This window comes from Kryptolebias marmoratus, linkage group LG2, assembly GCF_001649575.2.
Source record: "Kryptolebias marmoratus isolate JLee-2015 linkage group LG2, ASM164957v2, whole genome shotgun sequence".
NCBI classification, from domain to species: domain Eukaryota; kingdom Metazoa; phylum Chordata; class Actinopteri; order Cyprinodontiformes; family Rivulidae; genus Kryptolebias; species Kryptolebias marmoratus.
Window position 1 is genome coordinate 1,483,723 of NC_051431.1, and position 22,379 is coordinate 1,506,101.

Genomic DNA, 22,379 nt, shown 5'->3' on the forward strand with positions numbered 1-22,379 from the left:
GGTGTGTGTGTGTGATCAGAGCTGACGATGTGTGTGTGATCAGAGCTGACGGTGTGTGTGTGATCAGAGCTGACGATGTGTGTGTGATCAGAGGAGCTGATGGTGTGTGTGTGTGATCAGAGCTGACGATGTGTGTGTGATCAGAGCTGACGGTGTGTGTGATCAGAGGAGCTGATGGTGTGTGTGTGAGATCAGAGCTGACGGTGTATGTGTGTGTGTGTGATCAGAGCTGACGTGTGTGCGGACCTGCTGCTTGGTGCTCTTGTTGGTCTTGACGGAGTAGTGGATGTCCTTCATGGCGCGCTCGATCAGGCTGACCGTGTACGGCCTCTTGGTGTCGGGGTTAACACATTTCTCTGCCACAATCGTTGCGATGTCCCTGAACATCGTCTCCAGCTGACTCTGACGCTCCTTGTCCGACACTTGGAGTTCTCCTTTGGACAAAATCTGCAGCACAAAAACAAAAATACGGGGTCAAAAACGGTGAGTTTCTCCGTTTTCTTTCCCAACATGTCGACTGATCAGTTTTCAACCTGTTTGCAGATTTCTGTCTGATCATCTGTCCCAAAAGCTTTAACCAAATCGTCCTTCTTTGCTGTCTGACCTTTGGACACGTTGACAAAAACAGAATGTGTCTGCAGAACCTCATCAAGGTCTTTTTCTCTGAAAGTAAACAACAACAAACAAAACAACAAACAAACGTTAGTTTTTACACTTCCTCCGCCCGAAGGACAACAGATAACAACACAAACTTATAACCAGGCAGATCAGCGGATTTACCAGAAACAAAGAATGTATTTTAAAGCCATAATAATAATGTTTTATGGGACTCACGCTCCTGATCTCCAACTCATGACTTTGTTTTTGTAACAAGCGATTTCAAACCGTTTTCCTGCCTTTTTCATCCGAACCACCGCCACGTTCGTCAGTCGGATCTGGTTCGTTGGAGTGAAAATAGACATGTTTGTGTTTAATATGACACAAAAAACGTGTCCAAATCGCGATTAATAACTAAAACTAAGCTGTCACTATCTGCGCCGTCGGAGACTGCGAGTCCGTGTCCGATGAGAAACGTGAACCTCTAAACAACAGTTCCGCTTTGCTCCGACGGATCGATTTTAACACTTAAAAAGATAAAAAATAAAAATCACTGACAAAATTTAATTGGTTGGTTAGTGTATGTATGTTGACAAAACATAATTTATCAAATTTAGGCAGATACTTTTTGAGCTAACGTTCAAAATAAGAACGTTTGTTTTGAAAGTCCACACAGGAAGTTTTATAATGACGACCTGCAGTTCTTCTATGAAGCCACTAGAGGGCGAAAAACTCCAGTAAACTTTGTTCAATTTAATTTCTACAAAAAAATGTTTAAAAAAAAAAAGCAGAAATGGTGAATATTTTTTTATCAGAAGTAAAACCACGACCCGTAAAAACGTTTTTGGTGTTAAACTGTGGAAAGTGTTTGGATAAAATGTATTTTTTCTGTAAAGTTATACTTTTATAACTTCATTCCTGCAGTTTTCTTCTTGTCCACAGGATGTCAGCAAACACACCAAGGTTCAGCACTGATTAATTACAATACAATCTTTCTGTGGTAATAATAAAATTAATACTAATAATACAGGGGTGTAAATTAGCACCCGCCACCGGCCAAATGCGGGTAAATATTTGAAGTGTGTTAGTGAATTTGATCAACACACGCCACTGTGGCGGGTTGGCAATTTGAACAGAAAAGGTGTTATTTGTCCTCTTGACATATAGGGGGCAGTAATGTGCTCGAGTTGCTGCTGTTACGTCGAGCCCCGTTCCCCCATCAGATACGGTTCCCCCTGCGTCTCCGGAAATAATGACTTATCTATTAACAGAATTGTTTAGAGGGGCAAATATTTCTCATTAAAAAAAAGTGCTAATATTATCATAATACAGAGGAATAAACACAGTTAAGGAGTTGTGGGTAAATTATTTTTGTCCTGTGTTTTAGAGGGGGAACCGATTATTTCAGACGGCTGAAATATTTGGTTCCCCCCTGGTAACTTTTGCAAAAAAAAAGAACAAACGTCTCCAAATTCACAGGACTTGTTGTCCATGATGAGAGGAATAAACACAGTTAAGGACTTTTTGGTAAATTATTTTTGTCCCATGTTTTAGATCGGGAACCGATTATTTCAGAGGGCTGAAATATTTGGTTAAATGCGTAGTAACTTAATATGACCACCTGGGGGCAGTGCATCACCCTATATTTAAAACAAATACACGAACTTTTAAATATTTAGAAACTCTGAATTATAGAACGCTGTATTTCTTTCAAACATTGTGCATTTATGTCTGATTTAATTAACATAATATAATAGTAAGATTGTGAAAATGTGTAAAATTCATACTTCCGCTCCCAACTTCCAAAATAAAAGCACGTACATTGACGTTCACTTTCACAGTCATCGATATATTATAATTTTATTTATATATTTATATTTATTTAAGGCCGGTGGTCATAATATGATCAGAATATTTGGGTCTTCCGTTGTTTAATTTTGCTAAAGAAATTTGCTCCGTCAGTTAGCCGAAAATTAGCCGCTCTAAGAAGACTCCACTTCCCAGCATGCTCCTCGGCCGAAAACAATATGGCTGCTCACTGCCGCACGAGCTTATGAGAACCGAGCGAATTTTTTTTGTAAATAGTTTCAACGTTTGCGGAGATGTTAATTTTACTTTTAACGGTTTGTCTTGTTTCGGGATTCGGGTCTCCTTCGGACGCTGAAGGTAACTTTTAATCGAAGCGTTTAACTGAACAGAAAACTAACTTTCCGTCTTTAGCCTGAAACTGTTGTTGTGCTAATTTAGCCTCAGCTGTATTTTAGCGGAATTGTGAGTTTCTTCGACATATTTGTGGTCATAAAAAGGACTCAGATGGATGTGTTTTCTCCCTGCAGACCGGCAGGATGTCCAGAGATCCGGGGGGAAATATCTGGTTTGGATTTGGACCAACAGGATGTTCGTTTATTCTGCTGCTGCACTTGTTTTTGGGACCTGGTTCCTACTGAAGGTGGCGCTAAAGAGAGTGAGTCTTTGGTCAATGTATTTATATTATTATTTCTGTAAAACCTTTCCCAATGTGGCTGCTGGTTCTTGAGTGTTTTAAAGGACAACAGGGATCAGCCTTATTGTTTTAATGGACAGGTTGACAGGTGAGTCCCCACCGTCTGTAGTGAGAGTAGGGAGCAGACAGGGAGAGGTGTAACACGTAGGTGCACTAACTCGTTTTTCAAAAGAGGATTATGTTAAATGATTTCAGTTGAGACAACTTCAGAATAGCTTTCAGTGACTCCAAGATCGTGTGTCTGGGTTAAAAAATAGACATGTTAAAGCCTCTTAAGATTTTAAATTTGGGGATAGTTAATGACCTGATTTTATGGAGTGGATGGAGGCGAGACCTGGGACCTGTCTGAGTGGAGTTTACATGTTCTCCCTGTTCACGTGGGTTTACTCCGGGTTCTCCGGTTTCCTGCCACAGACCAAAAACATCAATGTTAGCTTCACTGGTAACTCTAAAGGTGTCCCTACTCTAGGTGTGAAGGGTTGTTTGTCTCTAAGTGTCCCTGTGATGGACTTGCAACCTGTCCAGGGTGTCCCCCGTCTCTCGTACAGTGATGGCTGGAGACAGGCACCAGCTCCCCGAGCGGGTAAAGAAACTGGATGGATGGAGGCGAGCTGTCGGAGTGAAAGGGAAGGTTTACATCATGTGACAAACTCCGCTCCTCGGGGGTCGATCTCCTGCATGTTTTAGACGTTTTCCTGCTTTAAAACATCTGAGCAGAAAAACCTAAAACCTCCAGGACAGCGGAGCCTCGAGGCCTGGAGTCTGACACCCCTGGTTTACATGATAGTTTGGAGACTGTGGGTCAAACAAAAAGACAGAAGGCAGAGCTGGAGGTGTTAGAAATGAGTCCATCAAAGGGACATTCCAGGTTTGGAGACAAAGTTAGAGAGGCTGAGATGGTGTGGACATGTGCAGAGGAGGGACAGTGGACAGATTGGACAGAGGAGGAGAAGAGGATGACCTCGGAGACGGTTCATGGATGGAGTGATGCTGGGATATGAGCTGCTGTGGAGACGCTGAAATCAGAAGAAGAAGAAGAATTTAAAGGAGCGTTGTGCGTTTTCCTGTTCAAACTTTCTGCCTTGTCATGTTCGTAGACAAACTCCACGGAAGCTGCTGCTCCACGGGACTCTAAAGCTGCGAAGAACGTCAGCCGCTCTGCCAAAGATCCAGAGGTTCACGTGTCGGGAGTGAAAATTTTCTTTGGCTCACAAACTGGAACCGCAAAGGTACCGATGTAATTTATCAGAAGCATTTTCACAGGCTAATGACGTTAAACATGGATTATATCTTTACCCTGCTTAGTGTCATAGACTAAGCAGCTTAAAACAAACAAAAACAACAAGTTTAGTTTAGTATAACTCTAAAATTAAACCAGTAAGGCTGTTTTATTGTTTTAATTCTACCACCTCAAGTTTTACTGAAGTAGAAGCAGTTCTAGTTCTGTTTTTTAATCTGTAATCTGTTACTTTACAGAAACAAACCGTTCAGTTCTTTCGCAGCTTTTACTTCTTTCTTCTCCTTTTAGGGTTTTGCTAAAGAGCTGTCCGAGGAGGTCCAGGCGTTAGGAACACCTGCTGAGGTGATCGACATGAAAGACTACGATCCAGATGATCGACTCGCAGACGAGGTGGGAAAAATCCACTCCAGCTTTTAATTAAATGTTAGAAAAGGAAATCTCTTCCAACATTGAATAAAGTCGATAATCAGTTGGATAAATTCTGCTGCTTTTTACTCCAAGAAATCTGTTTATTTAGCATTCGAGTCCGACTAAAACCAGTTAACAAATAAACATAAAATCTGAGCGTATTGCACACCAGCCTTTCCTTTTTCAGAGAACAGATTTTATTCCAGCTGCAGACAGCTGGATTGTTTTCACTCCCCGGGCTCAGACGCTGTTCGGTGCGTTCAGAAACGAACAGGAAGCTGGTTGGCGGGCGCTCAGCACAGAACAGAGCTCCGATTTAATCAGCAAAGCTCTGATTTCATCTGCAGGAGAGATGAACTAAGGCAGCAGATGCTCCGAGCTTTGGACAGTTTGGATCCTAACTTTTGTCTAACATAAGAAAACTGTCTCCTAGTTTGAATCCAGGCTGCCTTCATGCAGAGATGAAGAAGAGATGATGAAGAGTAGTAGGAAGAGCAGCTCTGTGGCTTCGGTGTCGAATAATGAGACAAGATTTTAAACAACTTGATCTAATATTCAGTTTTCTGTGGATGAAGATTTGCTTGATGTGCACATGCAAAATCTGGTTACAATCCAGCACCTGAATGCATCGTTCCTGCAGCACCTAAAAACATCATTCCAGCAGCACCTGAATGCATCATTCCTGCAGCACCTGAATGCATCGTGTTGTTTGTGTTTCTGTGAGCAGCTGAAGAAAGTCTGATTTGTGCTCATGCATGTGATTGTTTTTATGTGTTAGAAAACTGTCTCATCTGAAGGTGAGATGCTGATTTTTGTTTGTAACGTCTGCATTTATAAACCACATTTAGTCTCTTTTTGTTTCACCGCCTCGTCTGTGTCCTGTTTCCGTCTTCCCTCAGTGTGTCAGTAAGTCAGTCTGCGTCTTCCTCGTGGCCACCTACACTGACGGGCAGCCCACAGAGAACGCCGAGTGGTTCTGCAAGTGGCTGGAAGAAGCATCCACCGACTTCAGATACGGAAAGACCTTCCTCCAAGGCCTCAGATATGCCGTGTTCGGCCTCGGAAACTCCGTCTACGTCGGTCACTATAACACGGTCAGACGTGCTTCCAACATTAGAGCAATAATATGAACAAAATCCTCTCTGCGTGTTTATTCAGTCTGCTCTTTACACTGCAGGTGGGTAAAAACATCGACAAGTGGCTGTGGATGCTGAGCGCCACGCGGATCATGAGCAGGACGGAGGGCGACTCCGACGTGGTGAAAAGTCGGAACGGCAGCGTCCAGGCAGACTTCCAGGCCTGGAAGCTGAGGTTCCTGAGCCGCCTTCAGGCTCTGGCGAAAGGAGAGAAGAAGAGCTGCAGCGGGAACTGTAAGAAGGGAGGATCCTGTAAGAACAAGAAGAAACACCGACCGGATGAAGAGGAGAAGGCTTCATCACACGATAACAGCTCTGAGGTAAACCTGACTGAGTTATAGCTGTTTGTTAATGGTGATTAGCTGTGGCGGCCATCTTAAATTAGATTGACACCAAAAGTAGACCAGTTGTAGACAAATCATTACTTTCTGAGAGTTTCTTTAAAATCCATTCAACGTTTTCTGAAATATTATTGTGGGCAGAAACATCATAGCTCCGCCTCCGTGAATAAATCTTCTTAAAGTGATTTTCTAATCGTCTGATGTTGCGTTCAGGTAAATTCAGATCAGAACTATAAACATCTCAGGCTGCCGATTTATAAATCGGCTTCAAAGAATCCGTTGTTTCAGGAAACGATGAGTCAAACCACCTGAAACGCTTTTAATCAGACCCTAACTCAACAACGTTTTGGTGTTTTTATGTTAATTTTTCACGGTTTTCGTAGCCGTTGTCATAGCAGCAGGCAGCTCAGAGCCATCTTTAGCTGAGTCGGAGGATCCGAGGGCGCCGTCATGACGAATCCTGACCGTTTCTTCGAAACTCTCCCAACATTCATGAAGCTTTGTTTTCATCAGATAACACCGCGTGTCGGCCTCACTCTCCTCTCTCGTTTACATCTTCAGTTTTCTTTAAGTTGAATCGTTTGTAAACCAGATTCTGTGGTTTTTCTTCTGTCTTCAGGTGGATTTAATTGACTCGAGCAGCGATGACGATGAGTCGGGCTTCCTGGACGAGAAGAGGTCCGGTTCAGTGGTCGATGTGGAGGATCTGGGCAACATCATGAGCAGCGTGAAGAAGGCAAAGGTCAGGCTGCGTTTCCACCATTAAATCTATTTTATCTGTAAACTGCTGAGCTTTAAAGCCACCGGAGCGCCTAAACTGAGCAGAAATGTTTGTTTTTATCTCTAAATACGACAGATGTCAGAGTTATGTGTTTCCACGTTAACACCTGGAAGCTTCATCCGATCGAAGCTTTCTGAGTAAAGAAGGAAAAATGGCAGATGGGTTGGTAGACATCAGACCCCGGCGGACAGGAAGTGGAGGCATGCGTAATATCCAGGACGCCCACTTCACAGATTTGTGAGGAATGAGTGACTCAAGGAAAGCAGGAAAACATGAGAGAAATAATTCATTTTCTCTGCTTTCAAATAACTGTCAGTGTGACTCAGAATGAAAATCTGAGCGTGGCATTAATAATCCCGTGACAGAAACTTCAGTCTGGGCTGGAAAACCTGCTGTTTTAGTCTCAGCTTGTTACACATCAGTGACGCAGCCGTGAAGTGGAATGAGTCATTAATATATTCCTACATTTCCTTTAGTTTATAATCTGTTAGAAAGCCTTTGTGTCTGATGGTAGTCAATGTGTCCCAGATTCAAATCATTTATTTATTTTCATCATCATATTTATCTTTTTGGGATGATTTCTGCCACGAACGGGAAGGTTCACTGATTCGCTCAGTGCAGCTGCAGATCAGCCGAGTGCTGAGGTAGTTTTAGGATTAAATCGAGACGCATCGGTCTATTTAATAATTAAAAGTCAGTAATCAGGTTGAAAAGAGTGATGCTGACGTCGTGCAAATCTGGGCTGCTGTTTTGCTTCTTGAGTGTAAAGTTTGCAGGAAAAAAATTAGATTTTAATTTGTAAGAAACTGTAAAAACAAACAAACGTTTACCAGTGATTGGTCAACCAAAGAGCTCTGTACGGCAGCTGTGAAGGGACAAACCTGCAGCTCATGACAGAAGGAACTTCAGCAGAAATAATCAGTGATTCATTTCATGATCTGAAAGGTTTTTGGTTTTCTTACATCGTTTTTTCCTCATCTTCTGTTCTCTGTGATGTTTAGCTGAATTTCTGTCATCAAACAGATGCAAAGATGACAGTTTCCTCCGTCTGTGATGAGAAATTAGTGTAAGTTTGCATAATTTGGTCACCCGGAGCTTTCAGTGCCGGGCCTAATTAGTTTGAACGTTAAACATTTGCAGGAAGACGACAGATAATCAGCGGAGCTGCATGAAACTCCGTCTGTTTGTTGTTCATTGTCTCCCCGTTTCAGTGGAAGAACTTTAATTTTACAACCTGACGGCTGTTGTTGGTGTTTGAAAGCAACTGGAGGGAAACCGGGCTCGGTTTGACCCGGTTTGACCCGGTTTGACCACGAGGTGACGGCAGAAACTCGGATCAACCTGCAAACATCCGCCTCCTTATTTCATTTTTAATTTTATTTTCTCAGCCGTCGTGTAACTAAACTCAACCTGCGTTTATGAAAACTGATTGTGAATCTCAAAGTAAAAAAAAAAATCTGGGATCTTTTGTTTCATCATAAGTAAAAAAAGATAATTTTAATCCTTTCTGGGTTTAATAAAGTTCCTCATTAACCTTTAAATGTGATAACTGATCTCACCTGCTTTGAGAAGAAGAAACTCCAGATCTGGGGATGAGTCCTTCTCTGAGCGTTCTTTAATTTGGGTTCAGAGCAGCGTTTCTGCACGCCGCTTTTGAAATCAAATCCAACTTTGTTTATAAAGCTCTGTTCGTTCAGCGGAGTGTGACTCAAAGTGTTTTACACCAGATAAAAACCTGCAAACAAGCAGATAAAAACCAGCAAACAAGCAGATAAACACCATATGCATGATCATTTAAAAGGGTTAAACTTGAAGGAACTGAGGAAACATGATGTTGGTGCTGCTTCTAATTCATGCTCTCGTGTGTTTTAAAGTAAAATCATCTTCTTGTGGATCCGGTGTCGATGGGAAGGAGATAACAGCTGCACCTAAACACCAAACCATGAGAAGAATTAAAGCCTTAGTTTTTCTCCAAGGAATGCATATCACCCGCCAGCTTTCATGCAGCAGTTTGAAGCTAAGACAGGGATCTCCAATCCTGGTCCTCAGGGCCACCATCCTGCAGGTTTTCCTTGTTCCTCTGCTCCAACACACCTGATCTGAATCAATGGGTGATTAACAGGCTTCTGCAGAACATGAAGAGGTGATTTAACCTCTGAATCAGGTGTATTGGAGCAGAGAAACAAGGAAAACCTGCAGGATGGTGGCCCTGAGGACCAGGATTGGAGACCCCTGGGCTGAGATCATCTTCTGTTGACCGTTTGGCTCCAGCTGGAAAACAATGTGAAGAAGAATCTCTCACAACACTGCAAGACTTCAGTCGATCTCTCAGCTGCTAACACAACTTCTTTCAGCTCAGTGTCTGTAAAACTGGCTGAGTCGCAGCCGTTGAAGTGTTTCTCTGAGGTCGTTTAGCTGTGGAGGCCATCTTGAATGGAATTGACTCCAAAAGTTAATCAGTTCTCAATGTGCATCCAGTGATTACTTTCTGGAAGTTTCATTAAGGTTTGTTCAGTTGTTTATGACCGGTACAGATAAAACACACACACACACACACACACACACAGGTAAAAGCATCATCGTCTCTCCTGTTTGGCAGCAGACAGTAATGAAAACACGAGAAGGGGACGAGCGTCTGTTACAGAGCTCCTTCAGGTCCATAATCAGCAGAACATCACAGAACCAGACTTGATTTGGATGTTTTCTCCTGAGCTGGAAGCTGGAGTTAAACTGCGGCTCCACGCAGAGCACACCTCCAAACATTAACTTATATAAACCGTTCGCTGTGGATTTATTTGTGTCGTTCCAAACGGCAGGAACTAATTGATTCTTGCAGTGATATCGAACAAGGAGACGGTGTGAAACGGATTATTAACCCCGACCAGCTCAGTTTTTCACCGTAACCCCCACAGAGACGAGATTCCACCGTGACTCGGAGGTCTGTTGTGTAACTTCACGACATCAGAAAGTTTTTCATCCCATCCAAGGTGTCAAACAGTACAGAAAACTGCAGGAAATACAGTTTAAAGCAGCAGAAATTAATCTGCAAAAAAAAACTTAAAAAAATAAAATAAACCAACTTCTGAGGTAAAAATCAAAGAGGCTTTAAAGTCTGTAAATTAGATCAAAGACATAAAATAACTTTATTCAAAGTTTAATTATTGCCCATCATTTGTTTGTTTGTTAGCAAAATATCTCCTGAACCAGTGGAAACCCATAAATCATTGGTTGTACCTCCACAGCTGAGGAACTTAGGTTCAAGATGGCTGCCACAGCTAACCCCCCGTTAGCCAACAAAGACGTTCATCTGAAGTTTGGAGTGGTAGCTGAGAGTCATCGTATGAGATGGGTCATCAAATAACCTACAAGGTTTGAGTGAAACTCTCTGATATAACCTAACTTCAGATTTTAATTCAGGCTTTTCAGAAGATCTACAAACGTTTTATTTAATTTAAAATAAAACCTCAGCCTGGATGGAGATTAATGACTTCAAACTCTTTTTTTTTTTGTTAACTCTTAAAGGTCTGATAAGTTTTCGGTGGATATGTTTGTTCTGATTTAACGAGCTGAGCGTTCAGACCCATGAAAGCAGGGATGAGTCGGTGAACGGGTTCAGCTCCGCAGGAACGTTCTGTAAAATGAACATTTGTCGATGTTTGCCGTCGTGCCAGCACAGAAGAAGCTGACACGACGGCGTGGAAGTCCCCCTGGAGCAGCTCAGTAATTGGGTGAAGTTGTCTCGGTTATTCCTACAATCATGCCCGTCTGAAAAGGTGACGTGTTTTTAGCCCCCCGACAACTTTTCTATCATTAATTGATTCTGTCTGTACACATAATCCCCGCCTCAGAGGAGGGGTTAATTCAGCAGCTTTAGCAACAAAAACTAAAACAGGGCTTTAAATTCCAGCATTTATCACGTTGTACTTCCAGCATTTCTACTGAACTTTAAAGAACTAATTCCTCACTTTTCCTAAGATAATCAAGAACGAAATAAAACATGTTGCTGATTTATTAAAGCGACAGGAAGTGATTACAACTTTGGCATCAGACAAAAGTATATTTTTAAACTCTACTGGAGTGTTTCTTCAGTCATTTAGACATTTGGAAGGAAATATTAGAAGATCTTGTAAAACTTAATTGATGCTGAGTTGAGAAATTATTAAAATTTATTTAAACATTAAAGTAAACTTCAACAACCATTATCTCTGGGAGGCTTTAAGCCCCGCCCACGTGACCTTTTATTAATCATGAAATGACTGATTACATTTAAACACGGTAGAATTATTGAACATAAAGCATCAAGGGAAGAAAACCTGAAGTGTTTATTTATTTAATATTTATTTTAATAAAGTCGGCGTCCCTCTGGTTTGCAGGAGGCGGGAGATTTAAAACTTTCTTTAAACAGTTTGTCGATGGACGCGCAGCAAAAGGAGCAATGCACCGGTGTGATTCTGGGATTAAATCAGGAAGTATTTGTTATGTTTTTGTACCAATATAAGCTCAATAAAATGAAATCACTGCTGGGATGCTGAAAGAGTGTGTGCTTCTGGCGTTTTATGTTTTTATTTTGCTCTAATTTTCATTTCTGTGTATTTTTGGTTAATTTTGGATCATGTTTTATGTTTTGTAATTTTAAAACAAAGCCTGTTTGTGAGCGACGTGTTAAAGAAATAATATAATTAACATGAAATCATTGCTTTTCTGTTTTGTGTTAAATCTCCGTATGTTGAAGGATCTGAATCATGCTGAATCATCGTGTTTTACTTCGGATCAGCGCGGCACTAATCAACTTATTACACAGCAACTGGAGCTTTTGTGCGTCTGTTTTGTAACCGACTGAAAGTTTTGTGTCTCAGAGCAAGGACAAGGACGAAGAAGATCAGGTGGTGAGGCTGTCCAAACTCAACGGCGTGAAGAAGATGGAGGATGAAGAGGAAAGAAGAGAGATGATCACTCCTGCCCTGAGAGAAGCTCTGACAAAGCAAGGTGACGAGAAAATGGCCTTAAATTAAGGATGAAATCTAAAGAGTTAGCTGGAGGGTGAGGAGGACAGACACTCGGTGTAGTAGTACGCTCATTACTGTCGCCCCCCACCGTCAGCTTACACAACACACTATAAATAGGCCTCTCTTAGCAGGACTTCGCTCCGTTTGACCAAACCGTGACCCGCTTCTTGTGCTGCGCTGGCCGCAGTCCATCCTGGCAGGTGGTTGGTTTTGTTTTTTAAGAGAAGAATGAAGGATCTTGGCACGGTTTTCCTGGAAAGGCTCTTTCTGGCGTGTGCTGAAGCTGAAGCTCTTGCACCGCGGCCAACAACGTTTGAGCAGATTGCTGCCGTCAGCAAAGCTCCTGACTCCGGAGCTTTTCATTCGTGGAGAGATAAATGATTGAATAAAAAGCACAAAATGAGTTATTCAGATGTTAAAGTTTAGCTGGGGTGGACAGTAGTCACCCCCTTTCTATCAAGATCCTAAAAATGAGACATTTAAAGTCAGTTTTATCCCTTTGAAAGAACGTCTCAGTCATGAATCGTCTCTCTTGTAGGAGATTGTGCGTCTGCCCAGGAAAATAATATTTCTGTTCCTTTATAGATTGTTTATCACTAAGACTAGCAGAGCACATCTCAGGGTCAGCAGTGAGTCTAACAAACATATTATTTATCCCTGCAGTCAGCTGGAGTGTCTCGTATAATCGTTATTATAAATCTAATTTACACTTGAGACAATACTTCTTACGGTTTCTTCTTCTCTTTATTTATTAAAACCTATTTTTAACCTGGCAGGAAGACATTTGAGATATATGTGATGTGCCGCTGCTGAAGATGTAATTTCCTGCCGTCCATGTTTATGTTACGGTTTTATAAAAGAAGGTTTTATTCTTCAAACCTTATCTGTTTGTGCAGGATATAAACTAATTGGAAGTCACTCAGGAGTGAAGCTCTGTCGATGGACTAAGGTGGTAAAAACCCGTCGTATTTTCAGAAATGTTGGTCGGTTTGATGCATGCATCTCGATGAAATCTCTGTCTTTTTGGATCAGTCTATGTTAAGAGGAAGAGGAGGTTGTTACAAACACACTTTCTATGGGATTGAGTCCCACCGGTGCATGGAGACGACCCCCAGCCTGGCCTGCGCTAACAAGTGTGTCTTCTGCTGGAGGTGAGCTCGGACAGATGTTTGTTACGTGTTTTTACCTTTTTATTAATTCGGTTTGTAATGATTCCATTAATAATTAGCAGCCTGTGGTTCACCGTCCTCCTGACGAAGGTGGCGCCACAGATTCAACCTCACAAAGAAGATCTCAAACACTGAAATAACCACAGTTTATGCTAACCAGGCAAGCGTCCTTGCCGCCATTTTGCTAGGTGCTACGTGGCATCCTTAGTTTTTATCATCATGGCAGCAGACCATAAACATCTGAGGGGAAAAAAACTAAATTCAGCCAAGAAAGCTGCTGTTTTTCTATTAGTTGTTATAAAAATATATACCTGAACTGTAAAGAACATGGTCTTAAATTTATCCCGTTTTCTAAACTAATACTGTTTTATTAAACCAGAGTTCATCTCTGTCTCAAGACTATTCTGCTGTAATTCCTGTAAAGCAGGTCCCACCTAACTGAGGATAGGACTTCAGTATTTAGTGGCATATTTTCTTTACTTTTAGCCATTTGTTTACCAACCTGTTTTACTTATTTGATGTGTTAAATAATAAAGAGTTGGTGTGTAGGCTGAACAGAAACTCAGTTTTTTCATGTTTAAATACTGAAGTTCTTATTATATATAAGTATTTCTAGAATTATGAGGGAAAAGACCACATTATATAAGTTTAAATTATTAGTTTAGGTTCATTTAATTACAGACGCTGGTAGCAGAGTACTTATTTCATTAGGTCTGCTTATAATGATTACATCAGTTTTTTCACATTATGCATCATATATGTTTATTTAGGTAAAGGGAGCTTCATTTTGTGTTTTTGGACTGATGGCACATCATTCAGCACAGACAAAGCTTTAACAATGTGTTTCTTCCACATGTAAACAGTGATAGCACTTAGCAAGATGGCGCCCTCAAATCTTGCCGACAGCCGTCCGTAGCCACTCCAGTGCTTTTCTGTTTTAATGATGTGAAGTATGACCACAGGTAGAATAAGAAAAACAACAAAGGTGTGAGGAAATTCACATTTAGACAATCCAAAGCACAGAAACTGCATTAAATGCCTGGAAATTAATCAGATTTATATTCTTTTGAACGAACAGACATATTAGTACATTATCTCCACCTGTTGTGTAGCTGACAACCAGAACCGGCACGTTTGTCCACAGAAATATGAAAACCATGTTGAAGGATTTAGGATTTGTCTCTTATTTTATAACCTTAGAATCAAAGTAGACTGTATTCAGTTAAAGTGAAACTTGTTTAAATTAAAATTTATCAAAACTATGAAGGCCTCTGAGGACCATCCAGATGCTTCCAAGCACAGAAATTATTTAGTTTACTGATCAGGTCGTCTTTATTCTGAGCTGTTTGGTTCTTCTTTAGACACAAGTTAAGCAGCTTCTTGTTTTATTTTTCGTTTGATTATTGCCTGCATGCTTTCTTTGAAAAGTCTTGTTTTCTTTGTAAATTTAGACTCGCTGTCGGTGAGTCAGAGCGAATCATTTACTCACAGAAGACTAACGTCATGCAGAAACGACTGGCCGCTGATTCACTGCGACACTGGAGGGAGATTTTAGTCCCCTCAAGTTTAATTTAAAGAGGCGACTCTGTTGAGACTCAAAGGTCGCCGTCAGTGCGTGCTGCGGTGAAACGCTTCCTTGTCGCCACGGATACGCTCGTCTCCCTGAAGGCTGTGATGCAGGATGACAGAAATTAAGCGATTTCAAGGCACAGATGCATCGCTGCTGCCGCTACGTTCGGCTTTCTGTCACAACAGGGGGAAATGGATTTTTAAGGACATTATCAGTATTTGTGGCGCTGATCCGTACACAGACTTGTGATGGACTCAAATATGGTATTTTTCAGGTCTGATTATTGGAAACAGGCTAATGCTTGGACAGTTAGGTGTTATTCACTCCCAGATTTGGAACAGTGTGTCTATAGGAATAATACTTTCTGTGAGAGAATAAACATCTTTTGTTTTATTCAGCCTTTTAGATGAAGGTTCATTTTAGGTCATTTAACAGATTCTAGTATAAATGCCTGGTATTAATCTTAATTAATCAGATTTATACCACAGGCCAGCATACGTGTCAGCTAACACCACATATTTTAAACACTCAGAGTTGTGTGTGATGTTTGTTTTTGCTGACAGATACTTTAAAAATCATACTTCATTGTTTTGCATTGGCTCTGTCTGAGCCCTAACTCCATAGTGCAGTAAATATTCCAACAGGTAATATTTATACAAACAACACATAAGACGTAGCTCCAGTCTGAGGCATGAATCATGACCAAAAGAGTGAGGTCCTGGACAGAAGCGGCTAAAATGAGCTCAGCCTTACAGATTAGGTGAGCAGCCGCTGCTCCTCCTCGTCGAAAGGAGTCAGCTAATGAGGTTCGAGCACCGGATTACGATTTCCAGGCAGGTCCCAATCTGAGGAGATCCTAGGACAGACCTAGACCTAGGAGGAGGTCTGGGTTTCCCTGCAGGACCTGCTGTCTCTGTGATCGACTAGAAACAAGCAGCAGAAAATAAATGGAAGGAAGAACCGAACGTTCAGACAAACTAAAGATCATTTCTTTAGGTTGGGTAAAAGCTTTGGATTGTGTAGATATTTTGTAGTCGTGTTTGGAGCTTTGTGCGTTTTGCCTTTCTGTTTGTCCTAAACATCGGCCATTTTCTGCCCCACCAACAGACACCACACCAACCCAGTGGGCACAGAATGGCGCTGGAAAATGGACCCTGCAGAGAAAATCCTGCAGGATTCCTTGGAGAAGCATCAGAACATGATTCGACAGTTTAGAGGTTGGTGGTTTTATGCACGCAGTTCATCTTGGTAGTGGTTTGTTGCTAAGGAGCCGTCACAAAAGCTTGTTTCTTTTGTGTAGAAAAGACACGAACACAGTATGCCACCACTTTCTGTCACACACACTTTGCCTTCTCGCAGCTCAGGACCTCCTGTAACCTTGAATTTAATGAAGCGGAGTGGAGATTAAAATGCTGCTGTTTCGTCACACCCCTGCTGGTGTAGCTCATAAATCACACTTCCAGTTTATATTCCTCCTCTTGACTTGCGCCGAGTTCTCAAAATATATAAACATATTCTGCATTTTCACTCAGAAAGAAGAAGCTAAACTGTAACTTTTTAAAAATTTGGCTCCGTTTTGGCTCCTGCTGGCAGCGAGGACCTTCTTCCCTGGCAGCTGCCGGTGTTTGTCAGTCAGAAACATCCTCCCAGCACACCCTGACTGCGAGACGTTCAGAGACTGGGTGCCAGAACCTGGCAGTTCATTTCTTACCCGTTTATCAACCCAAATATGACCTACTTGCAGAGTTAATTGTATTCCACGTGGATTTAAACGTATCAGAAAGCTGTCCCGGAGCAAAATGTCACAGCTCAGTTAAAAAGTTTATTTTCTGAAAACCTGAGGCGTTATGTCTTCAAGTTAAAACAGTTTTTCTAATTAAAGGATGTGAAAATGTAAAGAGTCAAGTTTTTAAAGGTTCAGATGGTTGTGGTGAGATAAAAAGGCTGGTTTAACTGGATTTTGTGGACTAATCTTTAAATTTCAGCTCAGTTTACCAGATTAAATTAAAATTTGTTGTTTTATTGTTTGCATGTTACAGTTTCACAGAAAATTAGTTTTGTGAAACAATTGATTTTAGGCTTCTTACTCTGAAAAAACGTAATATTTTCAGTTTTTATTATCGCCTCGCCTTGAACACTGGGCGACCGTGTGTTTGATTGTCTCTCTGTTAGCAAAATATCTCGTGAACCACTGGACAGATGTTAATAATCATCGGATGAACATCTCCAACTGATTAACTCTTCGAGTCAATCTAATTCAAGATGGTAACACAAAAATGGCTATTTTTTAGTCAATATTACAGAGACTGAGCTAAAATATGGTGTGGTAGTAGCTGAGAGTCATTCAGAACATTTACTGTGAGACTGAGAGCTCAGGACATTCCCTGATCTTTGGGATAAAGTTAGTTTCAAGGTTTGACCAAAATGGCTTTGATGTAAAATGATTTGAGTTAAAAGTTTGGCTTGAAAAGTGTTAATTCTTTATTTTAAAGTATATTTTTCAGCTCAGATCATGTCTTTGAACACCTTTAGGCCCATTTAACAGCTCTGAGTCTGATGGTCTGGAATGAAAGTTATCAGTTGTTGTTTGCAGCTGAGGAAGAATATTTCTTACCGCTCAGAGTTGATAAAGTTTGTCAGCTTTCTATAAAAAGACTTTGATTAAGTTCAGTTTATTGACTCAGCTGCTGACCTCTGTCCCTCCAGGTGTCCCCGGAGTAAAACCTGATCGGTTCGAGGAGGGGTTGGCTGTCAGACACTGCGCCCTGTCCTTGGTGGGAGAGCCAATCATGTATCCTGAAATCAACGCCTTCGTCCGCCTCCTCCACCGGCGCCGCATCTCCAGTTTCCTCGTCACCAACGCTCAGTTCCCAGAGGAAATCAGGTCCACGCACGTCCTGTTGCTGTTGTCTCATTCTGTTTTAGTTTTTATAAACCTGAGGTGCGCTGAGGTTTTAATTTACCTTTGAGTTGGAACCGTCAGGTTTTGTTTTGGTCGTTTGGTTTGTTTCTTTTTGTATTTAGTGTTTTGTTTCTGGTTTCTTTTGGGCCCATCTCCACCTGTCAACAACTGTAACCACTCACCTGTGCCCACTTCCCATAATCATCCTCAGTTTTAAAACCCGGCCACTTCCTCCACTACGCTGCTGGTTCATTGTTCTCGGTTTGCTCCACGTCCTCCGTCCCTTGTCTCTTGCCTTGCTGTTTTGGTTTTTGTTTTGTTATTTTAAAATAAATGTTCAGTTTTGCAAATGAGTCTGCACTCAGGGTTCGCCTCCTTCTCCGCGCCTCATGACAGGAACGGGTAAACTGTAAACTAAAACTGAATGCATTGATTTTATTTACAGTGGAACATGGTAAACATCAGATGCTAAAGCTAATGGGTGCGTTTGAATTTTACACATCTTAAAAAGGCTGTTCCCCCACCTGTGAAGCATTAACAGTCTGAGGAAGTTTCGGCGGGGAACATTGTCCCGTTCTGGTCTGATGTAGGTTTTCAGCTCTTCAGCAGTCACGCCACCTTCTCCTCTTACTTACGTCTTTATCTCTGGTTTCCAGGAGCCTGGCGCCGGTCACTCAGCTGTACGTCAGCGTGGACGCCAGCACTAAAGACAGTCTGAAGAAGATCGACCGACCACTTTTCAAGGACTTCTGGCCTCGGTTCCTCGACAGCCTCCGAGCTCTGGGGGAGAAGGTAAACTCCGGATGATTTAGTGTTGGATTGAGCCGTGTGTCGCTTTAACCTGTTTTCTGCTCGTTACTCAAGAGCGGAGTGTACTTTAGAGTTTTATTATTGCAAAGCACACTGGGATACAGACACAATAAGTTGAATCAAAAGCAACAACAAACAACACAAAACTCACAAATTTGAGGCAACTCATTTATGAATCGAACTGTTTTTTGTTTGTTAACGAGTCCCAATAATCACCCCCCTCTCACAAATCTTAGTTTCGTTTCAAAGTTTCAAAAGCAATAAAATGCAGAATAAAGTGCTTAAAAATCCTTATAGCAGTAATAATTAGGTAGGTAGGTAGGTAGGTACATTTATTTATATAGCACTTTTCAGCACGAGGCGACTCAAAGTGTGTCAATTAGTTGCCGTCTGATTTTATGGTTTGTTTAGGTAAACAAGGTTGATTTTAATTTCAGCACCGCTGATAATGGTGCCGTTTTATTTATTTTTTATATAGTATCTTGTAAAAATGTCTCATGTTCCTAATTAATATTTAGAAGATATCCAGACTGAGATGGTTTGGACAGAAGGATGTTAGAGACAAAGAGGAGACATATGGATGCAGTTAGAGAGGACATGGAGGACAGTCTGTGGAGACACCTGAAAAGGGAACAGCTGAGAGAAAAAGATGATTTTCTGAATGTTTTTTGTGTTGTTTGTACTCAGGCTCTGCATTTATTGAATTTTTATGTCCTCTAAAGGATTCAGAGTTGTTGTGTTGCAGGTTTATTCATTTTTTTGAGCCGGTCACTCAGTTTCTCCTCTAAATATTCGTGTTATTCTGCTGCTCAACTTTCTTCTTAAATACACGGATCAATACGAAGTTAAAAACAGTTGGCTCCTTTGTGCTCAGCTCTGTTCCGCTCAGATTTCTCCTTCCTATTCAGATGTTTCTTTGAATTATTTATTGAGTGTAATTCAGAGCTGCTGATGCTGCTTAAGTTTTGACAAAGTCCTCTCCAACATTCTCTGTTCTGACGTCAAGAAGCTGCCAAAAATGACAGAAAGCACATTGAGGAAAGAAGCTTTTAGCCGTTTCTTTGTAACCTTTACCGCTCCATCAGTTCCTTAAGACGGAAGCCTTGCACCCCTGCAGCAGCAGAAACAAAAACATCGATCAAACGGCGTTTTTAGGTTTCTTCATCATCAGAAAGAATCGAGTCAATGAATGAAGGACACGTCCAGATGAGGTTTGCAGACAAACCAGAGAAAGCTTCAAACCAGCCAAGCAGCTGAGCGTCTAAGAACCAGAACCAGGACAAACCCAACTAACAGTTCAAAGAAATAACAGGTAATGAAAACGACACGGAGTGAGGGCGGGGCCAACAAGCCACCAACCTATAGCCTTCCTCACCAGTGGGCGGAGCTTGTTCATTTCAAAGCCCTTCCAGCCAATCAGCTCTGGAAAAAGAGGACGGGTTAATTGAGGAAACACTAACGCAGCTGTGCAATGAGCTGGCCTCTACGTGTTTAATGTTTTAGTGAGAAATGAACAAATTCATTACGCAGCTTGAGATGTGGGCAGGGTTCGAGGCTAATCACAAGGGATCATTGCACTTTAATTACACCCAGATCACCATTCCTGCTTTACCAGAACAGGAAAATATCCACAGGAGGGAACTGCAGGGACTCTGCAGAATAAAAGGAATAACATTTGTTTTAATAAATCAAGAGCCTCGGCGTTAAAAAGCTCGATTTATTTTCACCAGCAGGCTCCAAAATAACTGCACACATCCACAAAGAGCTGTTCAATTAATAATGTGATTATTGTATGCAAACACAGTATATAATGTTACAGAAATGTTTGAATAGGCTATAAGCAGCATAAATACAAACTTAACAGGCGATAAATATAATTTTAACCACTTCAGTATATTAATGGTTCTGATTATCTATTTTTTCAGTGTTTCTGTTTTATAAAACACACATTTATGAGCACGTTTCACACCTTTGTGCATGAAACCTCTTTAACCTTCTGAGGGGATCACAGAACAGAACAAGTTATTGGTTCCAGACAAGTGAAAGGATGGAACGGGTTCTTCAAGCTCTAATGGCAGGAAAGTTTTTACAACGATAAAATATTTGATTTTGTATTTATAAGACTTTCTCTTTGGGAATCACACATAAAACAAAAGAATAACTTCCATCTAGTAAGTCAGACCCCCACATATTTGTATTTTCAGATGCTGTTCTTATATTTAGCTAACTTTTCGTTGCTTTTAACTACATTTTTCCTCTTTATCTTTGAGTTAGCTTTAGTCACCATTGTTGCTTCCTTTAGCTTTTTGCTACTTTAGGTTAGTGTTTTATTTGTGTGGCTTTTAGCTGGTGTTCTGCTTCTTTCAGTTGTAGCTTTTTCAGTAAATTCAGTCTTTTCTGCAGTTGTGTTTTGCGTTCCTCGGCAGGACTGTCTCAGACTGCGGCGCAGTGATTGCACTTTAAGATGCATGTGCTCCAGCAGGGTTTGTCTTTGTGCAGCTTCCAGAAATAATCATTTTTATCTCAGCTCTTATCGGATGGTGCCCTCCATCTCTGTCTTCCCTGAACACTTGTCCCTCTGCTCCGTGTTTGACAGCTCTCCTCCTCTTCCTCCTCTTCTCCACCTGGTCTTCCTGCCACAGCTTTGGGAATTGTCAGAGTCGTAGCTCAGTGCCAGATTTGGAATAGATGCAGCTTGAAATACCTCACCTCCCTGCTGCCGCTGGCCAATTATCCCCCTTCCTACTGAGCTGAAAGGCCCTAATGTCACAGATAACCTCCCAGAGCAAGTTGGAAATGGGGAGGAAATGCAGTAAAGGGTTCAATCTTCTCTGCTGTTGTCATTTATGGGAGCTGGTGGGAAAGACGTGAGCAACATTAGTGTTGGTTTAACACTTCACCGCTTCTGATATTTAATATTGGTCTTTTCTTGTTTGTCTTCTTCTCTGCTTTGTTGTCAATAATCTGCTTTAAGCTGCTTTAAAACAAAAAAATATTTAAAGTGGGCAACTGGATTGTAAAAAATAGGCTTTTTTTTACATATTTCTTAGTCTGGAGAAAAGGATCTTATCTTATCCTTGATCTCCATCCAGATCTGTGCAGAAATTCATCTGAATTTATAATAATGCTTTTATACCGTGCAGTTTATTCTTTAAATGATGGTTGCACTTCAGAAAAATGAAGTCCGCAGCTTCTTTCTGTGTTTTCAGTGTAAGCACCAAGAGTTTGTTTGTTTTGTCTCTTAAGCTTGATGAAAACAGGAACGGTCGCCTAAAAAATGCTTTTGAAAAACATTCCCACTCAGTGTCTGGATGAGGTTTATCTTTGTGGTATTTAAAATTAAATCTAAAGTTTAAATAATTAGTAAATTGTAATAAAGTGTTCTCGGATGTTTTGAGCTTGAAATCGTCTGTTTCTGTCTCCGCTCAGAGACAGAGGACGGTGTACAGACTGACGCTGGTGAAGGCCTGGAATGTGGAGGAGATGCAGGCCTACTCGGAGCTGATAGCTTTAGGACAGCCCGACTTCATCGAAGTCAAGGTAGGATTCCCCAACGGCTGGAAAACCTCCTTTTGTTTTCTGCTTCTCATTCACCTGCAGCAGAGCAGTCGTTTCAGGAGGACCGGGTAGACGAGTCACCTCAGGGTCGAGCTCATTCAGCTTAAACATGATCCAGTTTGTAAAAGTCAGGCTGCGTTGGCTGGCAGGTGAGAGGACACCTGGCGCAGTAAGAGGCGAGCTGCGTCTGCTGCACAGCTGTTTCAGCCGTTACTCTCTCGCTTCAGTCTGAAAAACTAGATTCAGACAGGGGTGGAAATTAGCACCCGCCACCGGCCAAATGCGGGTAAATATTTGAAGTGTGTTAGTGAATTTGATCAACCCACTGTGGCGGGTTGGCAATTTGAACAGAAAAGGT

The 22,379-nt window shown here is 41.4% G+C and overlaps 2 protein-coding genes across 2 annotated transcripts in view; one reads left to right on the forward strand and one right to left on the reverse strand.

The window, feature by feature from the left end:
* Positions 1-1,076, reverse strand: part of sbds (SBDS ribosome maturation factor) — a 3,359-nt gene extending 2,283 nt beyond the window's left edge. The window contains exons 1-3 of the mRNA XM_017437141.3: positions 835-1,076; positions 534-663; positions 247-447 (exon numbers count right to left, since the gene is read on the reverse strand). Coding sequence (XP_017292630.1) covers positions 247-447; positions 534-663; positions 835-962 — 459 coding nt within the window. The 5' untranslated portion in view covers positions 963-1,076. The remainder of the gene's footprint in view (positions 1-246; positions 448-533; positions 664-834) is intronic.
* Positions 1,077-2,597: 1,521 nt separating this feature from the next.
* Positions 2,598-22,379, forward strand: part of tyw1 (tRNA-yW synthesizing protein 1 homolog (S. cerevisiae)) — a 34,969-nt gene continuing 15,187 nt past the window's right edge. Inside the window, exons 1-14 of the mRNA XM_017437162.3 lie at positions 2,598-2,763; positions 2,934-3,061; positions 4,198-4,329; positions 4,629-4,730; positions 5,648-5,842; positions 5,926-6,204; positions 6,845-6,967; positions 11,863-11,992; positions 12,909-12,961; positions 13,045-13,163; positions 15,859-15,968; positions 17,458-17,635; positions 18,310-18,445; positions 21,893-22,003. Coding sequence (XP_017292651.1) covers positions 2,700-2,763; positions 2,934-3,061; positions 4,198-4,329; positions 4,629-4,730; positions 5,648-5,842; positions 5,926-6,204; positions 6,845-6,967; positions 11,863-11,992; positions 12,909-12,961; positions 13,045-13,163; positions 15,859-15,968; positions 17,458-17,635; positions 18,310-18,445; positions 21,893-22,003 — 1,860 coding nt within the window. The 5' untranslated portion in view covers positions 2,598-2,699. The remainder of the gene's footprint in view (positions 2,764-2,933; positions 3,062-4,197; positions 4,330-4,628; positions 4,731-5,647; positions 5,843-5,925; positions 6,205-6,844; positions 6,968-11,862; positions 11,993-12,908; positions 12,962-13,044; positions 13,164-15,858; positions 15,969-17,457; positions 17,636-18,309; positions 18,446-21,892; positions 22,004-22,379) is intronic.